Source organism: Thalassophryne amazonica, chromosome 13 (assembly GCF_902500255.1).
Source record: "Thalassophryne amazonica chromosome 13, fThaAma1.1, whole genome shotgun sequence".
In the NCBI taxonomy this organism is placed as follows: Eukaryota; Metazoa; Chordata; class Actinopteri; order Batrachoidiformes; family Batrachoididae; genus Thalassophryne; species Thalassophryne amazonica.
The window spans coordinates 30,917,464-30,934,274 of NC_047115.1; the positions used below are offsets into that span (position 1 = coordinate 30,917,464).

The window sequence follows — 16,811 nt, forward strand, 5'->3', positions numbered from 1 at the left end:
AATGGAGGAATATTTTGTAGACTGATGAGAGTAAAATTGTTCTTTTTGGGTCCAAGGGCCACAGACAGTTTGTGAGATGACCCCCAAACTCTGAATTCAAGCCACAGTTCACAGTGAAGACAGTGAAGCATGGTGGTGCAAGCATCATGATATGGGCATGTTTCTCCTACTATGGTGTTGGGCCTATATATTGCATACCAGGTATCATGGATCAGTTTGGATATGTCAAAATACTTGAAGAGGTCATGTTGCCTTATGCTGAAGAGGACATGCCCTTGAAATGGGTGTTTCAACAAGACAATGACCCCAAGCACACTAGTAAACAAGCAAAAACTTGGTTCCAAACCAACAAAATTAATGCCTCGCAGGTGTGAAGAAATCATGAAAAACTGTGGTTATACAACTAAATACTAGTTTAGTGATTCACAGGATTGCTAAAAAAGCAGTTTGAACATAATAGTTTTGAGTTTGTAGTGTCAACAGCAGATGCTACTATTATTGTGAACTAATCTTTTTAGTCACATAGCACTATTATTCTGAACACTACTGTACAGTGAGCGGAACCTAACATTCTCTGAGCAGAAGCCTCCTGATTTCTCCTCGGCAACATCAATCACATGAAAAGCATGTTGGGGTCTTCAACACAAAAAAAGCTTTGAGATGTTAACATTCATTTGAGTTTTGAGAAAAATAATCATAAAACCATTATAATGCAGGAGCAGCACATAAACTGTCAGTAGTATGGCTATAATGGGCAATACTCAGCAATCGATGGTTAAACTCATTTGTAAGCGGCCATATAATCGTAGGAAATATAAAATTACTTGATCTCCAATAAATCAGGTCTGATTTCCTCAATTTCAGAATCGGAATGCAAATCCTGGCCGCAAATCTGCAATGGAAGATGGGCTTTAGTGTTGATCCAGCACTGTCACACACCCAGACGGTCTGATTCCTCGCTTAGCTTTCTCGAGTGCCACACCGAGGGTATCAGTCCTTGATACCGTGAAGACCTCTTATTTGATCACCCAATCTCGTGGATCAATCTGGTGGATATTAGTGCTGTACACTTGACTTGTGACATCAGTGTAAATCCTCTCTTATGCGCCTTTGGGTACAACACAGACAAGTACCTCATCATGGCCAATCAATGCCAAATGTCTGGGGCTTACAGGTTTTACAAGCAAGCACAGGAAGACCTTGTGCATTATTCCTGTGGTTCCTACACATGGTATTCCCTTCTGTCTTAAAAAAAAAAGCTTTTAAAATTCAATTATTGTGTTCCATTTGGTATATAATATATAACAGCAGTCTGCGGCATTTTCAAAATGTACATTCAACAAATGTTTGGTGATATCTGTACTTTCGAACAAGAACTTGGTGACAGTTAAGAATAAAAAAGCAGCCTAAGAGTGCAATCATTCTCCAGAATAGAGTAACATCCCACCATATACTATACGAATAACAAAGGCGAGAGCTTTTAGTAAACAGCGATAACTCAGAGAGAAACTGTTTGGAGTGGTGGTATGTAGACCTGGCCAGAGTGAACATCATCTGTTATTTACTACCCCGTAGGCCTGGCTCTAATGCTGCACTGTTTTATGCTGCAATCCAGCAGGCACAAATACAGCTCACGTCACTGGGACATGAAACAGGCAGCAGCGGCTGTTCGAAGCCAAGCGTACTCAGAGGTGAGAGAGAAATAACCGGTCTGGGCCTGCAAAAGTGACATGAATACGACATATCTCATGGTGTCTGCGTACACATAGACTTTCCACTCAGACCTCTCAGTGAACCTGGCTGCTGTCCTTCTGAAGGCGTGTTTGGCACAGTTCTGTTGCGGTATCTCTTCCAGACAGCTGTTCGGTCAAATATACACACAGTCTATTAAGGTACCAAATCTGTGCTCCGTGTGATGTAAAATCTTTTCAATTGTCAGAGTAGAAATGTCAAGGGAGAGCCTGCGAGCAAAAGTGCAATTAAATAAGAGAAAAGTGAAACTTTGTTCACTGTGCAAAAATGTTAATAGACTTCTACACAGTTAATGGCAGCTGTTTCTGTTTGCTGTTTGCTTTGAGAGACTGAGCGCTGCTGCCCTCCAGTGGTCATAAACCAGCATTGTGCCCTAACGTGTGCAAAATCACAAAATTATTTTACTCTTCCAACAGCGTTATTCCACTTGAATTAATATAATAAAACATTCAAGCATCCAGTGTTATTAAGCTTTATGTTATGTATATGAGGAATAATGTGAACATAGAGATGGGGAGAGCAGACTAGAGCGCACATTGGTAGTAACCGAACCAACCATACTCAAAAAAACTGACACACTGGATGAACTCAATTCAATTATGTGCAGAATTTCCATCTAATAAATATATGTATTCCCAGCTAGATTAAATGATCTTGCATGGATGTGCCTTGGATGTGCCTTGCATGGATGTGCCTTATTTGAGTTGGGGCTACATATATTTATTAGATGGAAATTCTGCACATAATTGAATTGAGTTTTTAGTAACAAGTTGCTCAGGACACCATTTTTTTTGGAGGAATTGAATGACGTTACATGATGTTGAATGATGCACTTGTGCATTTAAAAACCCTCGGAAGGCGATTCCGGTGTCACAGACCGAACGGTCCCCCTCTAAAAATTGGTCCGCTTTCACTGCACATGCGTCAATAGCCGTGCTTCACACATTATCACCTCGTTTCTGCTTAAAACTACACTCCAGTTATCATCTATCTCAGCGACAGATATTTAAAGCTTTTGTACAACAATCATTTCAACATAAATTCAGCATTATTTCATAATAAAAGATGAAGGAAAGCGATCAGAGTGCTGCAGCTACACAAAATGCTAGCTGATGTGTTCAGTCATTTCAAAGCGTCATAGAGTTTTGCCTCATTTCTGATTAAAACTGCCTTGTTTCTGCTTAAAACTGACTTTAGAATGATTTAAGAGGTTTTACCTTGTCATCTGATGGTTAATATTCACATTAGCCCATTTGATCGCTTTGGGTGAAGGGACTGTTTTAGACGAGCAGCAGAGTTCCGAAATGACACATGCGCAGTGGAGGCAGGGCAGACCAATTTTTAGGGGGGCGTTTTGTGTGCAGCACTGACCTGTAGCTCAGGGAAAATGGCTTGAACGCTCTGGTGGGCCAGAATTTACGCTTGGAAACTGGTGAGGAAATTGAGCAACCCAAGGTAACCGAGTTGACATTATAACCATCGTAGCCACATTTGTGACTGGTTACTAATGTTGAAAATGAATCTTTAAAATGAAATTTTAAAATTATACGTACAATTAACTAAATTAGCAGCACTACACATCAGGAAAAACATCTTTGACTATTTCATTTAGCCCAAGAGATAATGTTAGCCTAGCGCTACTGTGATAGCCTAACAAATTGTTCCATATTTGTCTCTGAGGTACTCTCATGGACCCACTGGATTTCTTTATGGATTTTTAAAATGTTGGGTCTTTCCAAGCTTCCAAGGGTTCTGAACGCAGATTACATAACATAAACAAAGCAAACTGATGTTTGATGATGTTTGGGGAGGGAGGCAGCTGAGGATCCATTCTATAGATTCAGAAACAGAACACAATGCAACAGCTATTGTTTGAGTTTTAACCACGCCAACTGAACGTTTGAAGTGATCACAGTTTCAGTCCCCAAGAACACCGTTGTTGAAATCACTTGCGCCATACAGTTACTTAAAATTAAGACTACTGACACCAATTGTCTATTTTTCCCCCCTTTCTGGGGGTCCTCCCTCATTTGATGATTGTTTTTTTTTAGATTCATTTAGCTTTTTATTCAGTTAGCTTAGTATTTGGTTAAATTTGCTAATATTCTTTTCATGTTTTATACATTTAGCTTTTTAGTGAGCATCAGCTTTATACAAAGGGAACTTTGGGTGTAGTTAATGTAATAGTTTTATGTTCACATAGCTCCTTCTAGTGGTGTCATCTTATGCAAGCCTCCCCTCCTGTGCACCAGCATGGACTCCCAAAATTTCCGGTATATTTGTTTTGTCAGTTGTGTCGGTAGAATGGCCTAAGCAGAGGGTCACCCCTTTGAGTCTGGTCTGCTTGAGGTTTCTTCCTCAAATCATCAGAGGGAGTTTTTCCTTACCACTGTCGCCTGCATGCTTCCTCTATGGATTGTTAAGGTTAGACCTTACTTGTGTGAAGCACCTTGAGGCAACTTCATTGTGATTTGGTGCTATATAAATGAAATTAATGATATTTCTTATTTTAATTTAGTTTCATGTTTACTTAGCTTTAGATTAGGTTGGCTTTATTTTTAGTTTAATGTTCTCTTAGGTTTAGATGGAATTAGCGTTACAATTATTTACTTTTGTGTTTGTTTAGTTTTAGATTAAGGTAGCTTCAAATTAGTTTAGCTTCATGTTCTGATAGTTTTACATTATTACCTTAATGTTCACTTTTTTGATTATGTTATATTAATGTAGTTTCACTTTCAGTTAGTTTTCAGTTAAGTTGGCTATGTTTTAATTTGGGTTTGTGTTTGTTTAGTTTTAAAATATAGTTAGCTTTAGATGTAGTCAGTTTTATTATAACCCCACAAATAAAAGTTTGCCTGGGGGGCATGTTGGTGGTAGGAATCATCTTGTCCATCTGTCCATGAGTCTTGAAAATACAGTTCTCCCCACATTGGTTATTTTGCATGTTATATGCTTTGGAAAACTATATATTTTAACTATATATTTTATTATAAACCTTCTGATTACTGAACCTGAAAAATAATGTTGACCTCTTGGATTTTCAAAACGGCGACTTTTCTTCTCAAATCCTGCAATATCTCAACTTCTAAGCATCATAGACTCCTGATTTTGGAGTGTAAACATACATTTTCATGGTCAAGGAATGCAGTGGGATAACTGTGAATGTGCTCCAATATATACAAGACAAAATACATCAAAATAAACAAAAAAGCTTTATTTAAAATGATGTAAACACTTTTTTGTGTACAGTTCGTAAAAACTGGATGGAAAGAAATGTGAGATCTTCTTCACGACAAAGTACATTAGTATCTACAGTGTCTTGGGTTCATGGATATCAGATAATAACTTTCAGTATAGAACAAAGGATATTAGTCTTCACTGTCATCAACTGAATCACAATTCTCGTAATGTGTGTCATCGTCATTTTCGCACTGTGTGCTGCAAAGACAAAGGTCTGTGCAAGGTAAGTTCTTTGACTTGCATGAGTACCAATTGGATGTGCAGTTCCCCTTGGAGTGACACCTGACCATTTTTAAGATGGCCTCAGTTGCTGGTGGGACATCAGTGGTAGCTGGCTTGAGCTGCTTATCATCTGTGTCCATGTGATAGCCATTCTGCAGTGGGTCCAACAGGACCTGGGGAAGAGCAACCTGGCCCCAGACTCTAGCTTGTACATGTGACCTCAAGATGTGCTGTTTGAGGGCTCCCAAGGTAGGTGGTAGCTTCTCACTCCCTGCCATGTATTCACAGAATAGCTGCAAACGCAGTTCAAGAATGCTTGAGAGCTGGATGCTCTTTGGACAATATGCAACGCAAACAAATGTGGCCAATGTTGACTGCAATTCCTCAGTCACATCCGCGTCATCGCAAAGCATGCGCAGAGCCCTGATTGTCAATTGCTGCTAAATTATGTAGCGCAGCAGCTACAGAATGAACTGTAATTCAAAGTTAACGCTCAGGTTTTATTAAAGCTGCTAGAGGAACTCAAAACAAGTTGTGTTGCTGTTTGAATGTGCAATTTGGATAAGAAATAAAAGGTATGTTCAGCAACCAATTGTAATCTCATTTATTTTTGTGAGCATCCAGCTGGTCAAACACTTCAGGTAGATTTCATACACTAAGATTAAAGTTTAAATGTGATATAAACAGACTGATTATGGAGATATGTTACTTGTAAAACAAGAGAAAACAACAACGAATAGCCGAATGGTATGCCTTATTATGGTCTGGAATGAATAATGCTGTATTACATACCACATGGATTTGCAAATAATAAATCAGACAATTGTTAAATATTCACATTTATTTACAGATTAAAGATCTGGAGCTCACATGAGCAACACTTAAAAGATTAAGTTTTGATTTAGTGCTTATCCATGTTGCTGCTCTCAGCGTGAAAGTATTTTCCATTACTTAAGTTGATTTGAGATGCACTCAGAACTGGTAATACAAATTAAGAAAATAAAATATTTGTCCTTTATTTCTTAAGTTGTAATGTGGTCTTAAAATGACTTGGTGAATGTGATAAGCATATTCTGTGCTGTTTCTTAGTTTGATCATTCTACATCAGCCTATTTTGACTTACCCCGTACCACCTATGGTGAGTAAACAGTTTATGACAACCATCCCAGAATGGCAACTATAGCAAGGTAGGGATCAACAAAGGACAATACAGGAGTCAAAATATTAAAATGCTGCCATTATTTTGAAAAGTATAATGCATTATTTGTCTGACTTATGGATGTATGAATGTACAGGTTGAATGATCTATGACAGAAAAGTATGGAGTTATGGGGTAGAAACAGAAAAAACTGTGCCAATGGTTGGTTACTTGGTTACAGTGGGTACAATGGTTAAACATTTAATATAGTCTTATTTTGGCAAAAGGTGACGCAAACCATTGGTTGAACTCATTCATTTAAAAACTGTAATAGTTTTGACTATTTTGAAAGCTTGGTCTCCAAAGTAATGGACAAACAAGATCAACATCCACTGGAATCTATGACATATGTTACAACATAACATGAGAGCAAAGCACAACAGATGGGGCAAACTATTCTTTAAAAAAATTGTATTAGTTCATCCAGTAATCTGTATTGCTTTATATCTAAATTGGAGCAACTTTAATTTTTGACCACTGTACAAACCTAAATGAGCCTTTGCACAACGTTTCCAATTTTTATCCCATAACTCCATATCTTTCAGCCATAAATAGTCCAAACTATACCTTTTTAGAATCAATATGATAAGGCAAATAATGTGGTAAACTTTTCAATGTGATTGGAGAGTTTTTAAAATTTTGACACCATGTAATTCTTCAGGGTTGTTTGGATGTACACTTTTGTTTGATTTCTGTTATTGGTAAAGGGGAAACCATAACGGAAACAAACTAATGGGTGGCAAAGTAATAACTATCAGGGATGCTAATTAATAAAAAATACCAATAATTGTTTCAAAGTGCATTTATTGAATTAAATCATTTGGCACTTCAGTTGGTCACACAGTTAACCGAGAACAAATGTGAGCATCTCAGTATGAACACAGCTGAAGAGTTTTTGTCAAATTTACTGCCCAGCAGAAATTCTAAATATTAAAATAAGGAACGAGCAGTTCTTTAAAAAATTGTAAAAAGGCTTTTCATTAATAAAATAAGTAATAAAATGAGTTTGAGGTAATGAATAAATATAGTTTTCTGAAATTGGGAAAGACTCAATTTGAACAATAGCCTCTTAAATGAAAAAAAAAAAATAAAGCTATACACTTCAAGGAAACCAGAGATTCCTTTAGAATTAAAGAAGGGAACTAAACAGAGATGCTCACAAATTGTTTCATGATGCAAGACAACGTTAGGCATTAATGGTTAAAATATTTCACATATAAATGTGACATATTAAAGGATACAAAAACATGCAAATAGACAGCATAAAAATGAAACTAATACACAGCAGCTTTGGCAAAAGTTGAGTTTTTTTAAGATGGAAAATATTCTAACAGCCCAAGGCATTGTCAGTATAAAGAACTGTTTCAAACATGCAAAAGATTTAAAATGCTTAGAAGGCTTCCAAACAAATTACTTTAGAAAGTTACAAAAAAAGTTCAAACTTTGGACACAAAAGGATGCACTTTCAAATATTTTGCTTCAAGTTAAAAGTTACCACTAAAGCATTAAACCATTATTTTTGTTTCTGTAGGTCTCTTTGGTAGACTGCTACAAACAGTATCATGTGTCAGGCACTTGTTCATGGAGACTCATTTCACCAAAGAATTAATTCCATATGATGTGACAGCTCATTTTTGGAGAAGGTACCGTATAAGATTCAACCCTTACACTTCGAATGAACGTTTTTATAAGATAAATGCATTTGTTTTAAGTAGTCTTTACATGTTCAGAGTTCTGCCAGATCAGTACATGACTGCTAGTGCTTTTTCTCGAGGTAATTTGAAGGAACCCATCCTTTCCTAGGTCTGCCATTGTCCAGAACCTTGCAGTACCACCAGCCATTGGGGTTTCTTTCAAGAACCTCCAGACTTGTCCCCTCTGGAAATCCCATGGTTTCCTCATCACCATGGTAATCCGCTATGGAGACGTACACCTCTCTGAGGTTGTTATGGATGATGTGGGGCTTGGGTTTTACCGTGGACACTGGGAAAGGATTCTTCTGAGAGCCATGGCCCAGAGACTCAGCGCTACCATTACCTGATCTGTTTTTGTTGAAGAGTGATGAGTTGTTTGGCACCAGGTTGTGTGGCACAGTGCCAAAGGAGGCATTGCGTCGAACTGTAGGGCTGGATCGTGGATGGTCTGTGGAGTTGAGTGACTCATTCCTCCTGAGAGACCCGACAGGCTTCTGACCATCCACAATTGGTGCTGATATGAACACAGATTGTGGTCTTACAATTTGCTGCTGTTTGGTGGTATTCTGTTTCTGCGATCCACTGAACAAGCCTATGGGTTTGGAAAAACCACCTGGTGGCTTGGAGGGAATAGGTGGGGTAATCTTTTTTAGATTTTGGTTGATGTTGTTCAATGCCTGCACCCTTTGTTCATTCTTTTCCAAGCTGTTAGACTTGCTGAGGCTTCCAGATTTGGTAGGCGTACCATCAGATTCTGATTCCATGTCATCTTGATGTCTGACAAGCTCCAGGTAGTACGTTGGGGCCCAGCCCTCTGTGTCACCCCAGCGAATATACCACCAACCACTCTCTTGCTTCTCTAGCACTTCCACCTCCACTCCAGCAGGGAAGCTGAGCTCAGAGTCTTGGACTTTCTCATAGGGATCAGTGGTGCGATAAAGACTACAAGCTTCCAGGTCAGAGTCTCCCCGGCTTCCTTTGGAATAGATGGAGGAGAGATCAGATGTGCTTTGAGATGAGAATGAGTCTTCAGAAGAGACGACTGAGGCCGTTTCTGAATCCTCGCCCTTGGAAGTTTTGGTGCCATTCTTTAGTTGTCCTGTTGGCCTCAACTGTCTCCTTAAGGTACTGATGTCCATCTTCTCTGCACTGGAGGCTTTGGCTAGTTGTGGTTTGGGCCTCACCACTGGCTTTAATTTAGAGGAAGGTTTCTTCTTGTTCTCTTCTTGGTCCTTCTTAGGGCTGGACTCCTGGGACAGATCTGGCGTAGACTCAGTGGAAGCAGATTTAGGACTGGAGACTTCTTCAGATTTATTTGAAAACAAGCTCCCATTTATGTCAATTTTCAGCTTGTTTCCTGTAGGTCGCCATCCTCCTGATGTTGGGTTTATGTTTGTGGTCTTGCCAGTATCAGACGAGACACTTGCCTTGGAGGAATTTGAGTCCCTGCTGCACTGCCTCTCTGGTGTCTCCCTGAAAGGCCGGAAGCTGTCATTCTCATAGATACACTCTTCCTCTGCCTCCCCCTCTGCTTCATGACTATCTTCATATAACTCATCCACCTTGAAGGAGGCACTGTGGAGAGAAGAAGCTGGGGATGCTTTAGCGGACAAATGACAACCTCTCTCAGATTCTTCATTCTTTGCATCCACCAAGGAACCTTCACCTCTGAGAAACTCAAACTCAGACTCCAGGTCCAGGTCACCAATAGCAGGAACATCATATTCTGGTTCTTCATACACAGGTCTCCCAGGAGACACAGGGGACTCTGGAGCCTCAGACCCTGGGCTACTTGGAGGTGCAGTCTCCACCGAATCCTGTTTTTTCACAGGTGGAGCTGGGGGTGGAACCTTTGGCCGGCACAGAGTGCTTGTCCTACGATTCAGGTTTGGCTTTTTGCGTTTATCAATGTAGGAGCAAGGAGCCCAACCCTCCTTTTCTCCTATCTGTACATACCACCAACCACCAGAATTCTTCTCAATGACCTACAACACATGGCCAATAGTTAGTTTACACATCATTCAACAATATAAGTGTTATTATTAAAAAGGTTTAATATTGTCACTCTGAAAGAAAGTGGCCTCACCTCTGCTTTCTGTCCTCCATTGAAACTGATACCATCTGATATACAGGACTGAAACTCTGCAATGGTGTAATACTCTGCTTCAACCGTAGGGGGCTCTGGTGGGGAGGGCAACTGGAATCCCTGAACAGAAAGGAGATTGAATCTCAAAGGAAAACACATAAATGTGACGCAAAAGTCTTAGCTACCCTAGATTTTATAAACAAATGTAACATTTGATGATACATTTCTTTCAACAGTGTCCAACGTGCAAGATTAATTTAGAAATTTCCAAATCCATAGTTCACTGGAGCAGAATGTGTGCAAATGTGTTTAATCAAGAACAGCATATTAACATTTTAGAAACAGAATGTAAATGTCAGCAACAAAGTCTCATCAAGCAATGCTAAAAAGGAAAATAAAATAAATGATGATGATAATAATAAGATTAAAGTAAAATAAAAATAATGTAATATAAAGATCATAATTATAATTATATATTATAATAATTGTAATATTATTATATGAACAATATAATATGAATAAATACATAAAATAAGAAGAAAAAGGAGAAGTATAAATGAACAAATAATACAAATCATAAAAAAGTAAAATAATCCATAGCCAGATCCCTATATACACCAAAATGTAAAGGTTTCTGGCAGTGATCACATCATTTCTGCTAAACAAAATTAAAATATTAAAACACTCACCAAGGTTGCATCTCTTCGAGGAGGAGGCTTTTGTCTTAGAATTGGAGAACCTGTGAAACAAATATGATGGAAACCAGTAACTTTTTATAAGTCATAAAAACCTAAGATGAGCAAGAAATAATGTACTACTAAGTAGTAACATGAATTTCTTTGCAAGTTAGTCAGACAAAGCATGACTAACTATTTTATACCAATTCAAACCCAAATGTAACTAACCAATTTCCACCCGATGAGGGGCAATACGGGCCACGGCTGGTGATGTGGGTTCTGCTTTGCTTTTCCCGTCCTGCGGGGTTTGAGGAGGACTGGTGTCAGAACACAGTACTGGTAGGCTGATCTCCCTCCTGGCCACCTGGGGGCTCTCTGGGATGCCTTTGTCCTGCACGTTCTCAGTCGGGGTCTTCTTGTTTAACAGGTTACTGATCTCCATGATGTTGCCGATAATCTCCACTGGGCCTGTCACTGTCTTCTTACGCGGGGTGAAGTCATCTTTTGCCTTTTTCAGGTAAGATGCTGGAGCCCAGCCCTCTTTATCCTGGTACCTGTATGGAAATAAACAGAGACGCTGTTAGGCCGTGAATGCAGTCAAATGTGTTCCAGGAAATAAAGCAATTGATAAAATGCTCACCGGATAAACCACCAGCCTTCCAGGTTCTTCTGAATCACCTCCACGGTGACTCCTTTCTCAAAAGCAATTTCATCTCTGCCTTGGCTGGAGTATGTCTGCACAGTTACGTACTTCTCTTCTGCAAAACCAGAGCAAAAGTCAACAAAGTGAAGCTGGCGAGGGATATGAAACTAAAACAGAGCAAGAACAAAATCGATATTACACATATCTTTCAGCAGAGACCGTGTATGTTCATGGTTTCTCCATTTTATATGTATCCAGGGTGTACTCGCCTCACGCCCTATGACTGCTAGGACAGGCTCCAGCCCAACCTCCAACCCACCCCACCCCGACCCTTAATTGGAGTAAGCAAATATAGAAAATGAATGGATGATTGGGAGAACTGCCCAGAGAGCTGTAACCAATGGCACATCATAAGGTGGGACCACAAGAGTTTGCAACATTTCCTGAAGACTGTTGACGTCTGCAACTGCTTCTCATCTGCATAACCTCAGGCTGATCCAGGGAAAACAACTGTTGATAATCAAGTGATACAGAAGCTTTTTTTCCCCTTTTTAACATGCTTAAAGCCTATTTAAAACTTTAAGAGAAACAGACAAATTTCAGCACATCGGAAGTCCAGATAGTTACCTCCACCAAGGAGGTTATGTTTTTGGTCGCGTCTGTTTGTTGGTTGGTTGGTTGGTGTTACTAGTTTATTATAGTTTGCTGTGCGTTTTGAATAAATGTGCGTGGAAAATTATTTTCCTGCTTTACTTTTTCCTTTCTTATTTCTGATTGTAAACCTTTATTACACTTATAAAACACAACTATAGCATATATATTTTGAAAGTACAGGTTGTCCTGAAAAAAGAGTCATAAAACTTTATTGTGGGATTGCAGGGAGAGCTGTTAAGAGCAATAATAAAACATTTATGTCAGGCGGGTGAACTGTCCAAAAAATGCCCTCGGACCCCAGAGGGTTAACCTCTGAATCTGAAACATGATGGTAGATGCGTGAAACAACGTGGAATAAGTCTCTTTGCCAAAGGGTATTCCATGTGACGTCAGTGACCCTATGGCCTTGGCGGAGATTTGTGCTCTCCGAGTGCTTCTAGTTGCTTTTTTTATGATATATTTTCCTCCTAAGAGTGATAACATGCTATGCTAAGATAGGCAAACAATTTCCTCTCCAGGCTTCTTTTTCTGTGTAATATCTTGTTTGTATGCACAATATTGTCAGTACTATTGTGTGCAATAACGCTGTCTCAGTGTTAGAGTTTTATAGTAGTCTTATTTGGATGTTTACATTTTATTTTCTTCTTATGTGGCTATTTTTCTTAATACTGCTCTTCGTGTCTACTGTCTCTGATTATCTGTGCAGTTGTAACATAAGCAATTTCTTTTGGGAATAATAAAGTTTTTTGATTGTGATTGTTTTGTGTTTTATGACGGTGACATGTAGCGCTGCCATCAGCCACGTAACTTTCTCCAAACTTCAGTCAAGACAATGATGACGTTAAAAACAGCCTTAACAGGTAGATCTGCTGTAAATTACTCCATGTCTGAGGTTTTTTGCAGTGAAGTCCGCTGTGTGTTGGACCTGAAGTAGTGAGCTTTGATGGGAGAAATCCCATCCCAATCCAGAGCATATTATTCTAAACAAAACTACAAACTAAAGACACAATAAATACAGATCATATGTGGTTGTCTCCTAAATCATAATTTTCAACTTAAATTGTCTTTAGATTTTGTACAAATTATTTATCAAATGAATAAATGAGAATTGTAAATGCATGCCCCTCAAGTCACCATCAGTTTGTCCAGCTGCTGTCTAGTGTGCAATTTAAAAGCATGAAACATTAGATTTATATAGTTTATGTATATAGACATTCTGTCTAATATTGGTATCAGCTGCAGTCAGACGGCTTCAATACGCAACTTTAAGGAGTTATATTTTTGCCCAAAATGAGAGGAAATGGTTGAATATGTATAAATAAATGTGTACATGTAATATTGTATTTTTTTTTTTTACTTTGTACTCATAATTGTTAAAGCTACAGTGTGTAGGATTTACTGTCATCTACTGGTGAGGTTGCAGATTGTATTATGCTGTCACCAGTCATGATTTTGCTTCTCTTCATCCTTTTCCTTCTTTGGCAACAGGGATCCATGCTCCCTTGCCTTGTGATAAGCAATATGTATGATCCTCCACTTTATAAAAACTAGCAGGGAGGAACCACTAAGTTCTCTTCTTTGTTTGTCAGTCTTATAGTCACACTGCAAAATCCAAAAGGCGGAGTAAATACTACATTTTTGGCTACTGCATCAACCTGATGGTGCAACATAAGGAGGCTCACTCTAATGTAGGTGAGAGGGGCTCATGCTAAACTCATGAAATTGATTCATTGTTGCAGGCAATTAGACACTAGTGAACAGGTGGTTATAAATTATAAATTCCATTTGTGCTAATAAACATCCCTAAGTCCTACACACTGTAGTTTTAAATTAATAAATGTGCATTTCTTATATATTTATGCTTGCCTCTACTGGTGGTTGGCTCTCACTGTAGTATTGTATCACTTCCTGTTCCGGAGCACAGCGGTGTTTTGCTGTATCTGTTAGCTGTTTAATCTGTGCAGTTAGATTGATCTAGTTAACTAGATAACAATTTGTTTCACAGTGTAATCTTCACGTGCCTTAACTAAAGCACTCCCTCTGCTGAATCACCTCTAAATTATTTACACATTATTCACTTTGTGTTTTTAGGAATCCGCTAGCTTAGCGCAGCTACTAGCTCTTAGCCGATTTAGCATGGCGGCTTCTCCTGTCTCTCCCACACTTTTCTGCTCTGGGTGTGAAATGTTTAGTTATTCCTTGGCCTCCTTTAGCAGTAATGGTACTTGTAATAAGTGTAGCTTATTCGTAGCTTTGGAGGCCAGGCTGGGCGAATTGGAGACTCGGCTACCCACCGTGGAAAATTCTACAGCTAGCCAGGCCCCTGTAGTCGGTGCGGACCAAGGTAGCTTAGCCGCCGTTAGTTCCCTTCCAGCAGATCCCGAGCAGCCAGGAAAGCAGGCCGACTGGGTGACTGTGAGGAGGAAGCGTAGCCCTAAACAGAAGCCCCATGTACACCGCCAACCCGTTCACATTTCTAACCGTTTTTCCCCACTCGGCGACACACCCACTGAGGATCAAACTCTGGTTATTGGTGACTCTGTTTTGAGAAATGTGAAGTTAGCGACACCAGCAACCATAGTCAATTGTCTTCCGGGAGCCAGAGCAGGCGACATTGAAGGAAATTTGAAACTGCTGGCTAAGGCTAAGCGTAAATTTGGTAAGATTGTAATTCACGTCGGCACTAATGACACCCGGTTACGCCAATCGGAGGTCACTAAAATTAACATTGAATCGGTGTGTAACTTTGCAAAAACAATGTCGGACTCTGTAGTTTTCTCTGGGCCCCTCCCCAATCGGACCGGGAGTGACATGTTTAGCCGCATGTTCTCCTTGAATTGTTGGCTGTCTGAGTAGTGTCCAAAAAATGAGGTGGGCTTCATAGATAATTTGTTGTGTGGGCCGCTGAAGAGGAGGCACTGCTGGCCCACCACCACCAGAGGGCGCCCTGCTTGGAGTGCAGGCTCCAAGCACGAGAGGGCGCCAGACCTAGAAGAAGTGACAGCTGTCATTCATCCCCTGCCCCAGCTGTCACTCGTTCATCATCATCACCACCATAAAAGCCGGACTGCAACTCCACCTCCTCACCGAGAAATCGACTACCATTCCTGAGGTAATCCGTCTCTGCAGTATTTGGATTAATCCACGTTTTGATCTCTGTTTGCAGCCGTTTATTCCTGTGGGACAGTTTTGTCGGAGTGGCGTGTTGTGAGAACCGCGACGTCTTCGCCTCCCACTCCCTCCAGATAAGTGACTGACAGGAGCTGCTTGAGTGTATGATTGGAGGTGGAGGTGCTCCCTCCCATCAGTGTTGGACTGTGTATTACTGAGTGTGCGGACTCACACTCACACATCCTGTTTTTGCTTTCTGCCAGCAGTGCCAGGGTCGACAGCCGGGAACAGAGGCCACCTGTGGACTCGGGACTTGGCGGCTCCGGTGTTCTTCAGACCGTTGGTGGTGGAAGCCGTGTGGAGTACGGCTTCTCTCTCGTCGGGGGGGGCTCCTATCTTCGAGCCTGCCACACGTCACCTGGTGCTAATTGACTGTGCATATTTTCTGTGTCTTTTCGTTGTGTAGCGTCACAACATTAAATTGTTACCTTTTGGTTTAGTCATTGTCCGTTCATTTGCGCCCCCTGTTGTGGGTCCGTGCTACGACACCTTCACAACATAATTGGCAAAGCTTCTGGGGAAAACCTGGTCTTGTTAGGAGAGACGGCATCCATCCCACTTTGGATGGAGCAGCTCTCATTTCTAGAAATCTGGCCAATTTTCTTAAATCCTCCAAACCGTGACTATCCAGGGTTGGGACCAGGAAGCAGAGTTGTAGTCTTACACACCTCTCTGCAGCTTCTCTCCCCCTGCCATCCCCTCATTACCCCATCCCCGTAGAGACGGTGCCTGCTCCCAGACTACCAATAACCAGTAAAAATCTATTTAAGCATAAAAATTCAAAAAGAAAAAATAATATAGCACCTTCAACTGCACCACAGACTAAAACAGTTAAATGTGGTCTATTAAACATTAGGTCTCTCTCTTCTAAGTCCCTGTTAGTAAATGATATAATAATTGATCAACATATTGATTTATTCTGCCTTACAGAAACCTGGTTACAGCAGGATTAATATGTTAGTTTAAATGAGTCACACTAAATGCCAGAATGCTCGTAGCACAGGCCGAGGCGGAGGATTAGGGCAACTGTTTGTTGTGATTTGGCGCTATATAAGAAAAAAGTTGATTGATTGATTGATTGATTAGCAGCAATCTTCCATTCCAGCTTATTAATTAATCAAAAACCCAGACAGAGCTTTAATTCATTTGAAAGCTTGACTCTTAGTCTTGTCCATCCAAATTGGAAGTCCCAAAAACCAGTTTTATTTGTTATTATCTATCGTCCACCTGGTCGTTACTGTGAGTTTCTCTGTGAATTTTCAGAACTTTTGTCTGACTTAGTGCTTAGCTCAGATAAGATAATTATAGTGGGCGATTTTAACATCCACACAGATGCTGAGAATGACAGCCTCAACACTGCATTTAATCTATTATTAGACTCAATTGGCTTTGCTCAAAATGTAAATGAGTCCACCCACCACTTTAATCATATCTTAGATCTTGTTCTGACTTATGGTATGGAAATTGAAGTCTT

At 40.0% G+C, this 16,811-nt stretch overlaps 1 protein-coding gene across 2 annotated transcripts in view; it reads right to left on the reverse strand.

Annotated features, from left to right (window-relative positions):
• Nucleotides 1-7,196: 7,196 nt before the first annotated feature.
• The window catches only part of LOC117524031 (SH3 and PX domain-containing protein 2A-like), a 142,217-nt gene continuing 132,602 nt past the window's right edge, over nucleotides 7,197-16,811 (reverse strand). For both annotated transcript variants that reach the window (XM_034185758.1, XM_034185757.1), the window contains 5 exons: nucleotides 11,510-11,627; nucleotides 11,098-11,423; nucleotides 10,882-10,931; nucleotides 10,193-10,312; nucleotides 7,197-10,091 (listed from right to left, as the gene is read on the reverse strand). In XM_034185758.1, the coding sequence (XP_034041649.1) occupies nucleotides 8,169-10,091; nucleotides 10,193-10,312; nucleotides 10,882-10,931; nucleotides 11,098-11,423; nucleotides 11,510-11,627 (2,537 nt within the window). In that variant the 3' untranslated portion in view covers nucleotides 7,197-8,168. The remainder of the gene's footprint in view (nucleotides 10,092-10,192; nucleotides 10,313-10,881; nucleotides 10,932-11,097; nucleotides 11,424-11,509; nucleotides 11,628-16,811) is intronic.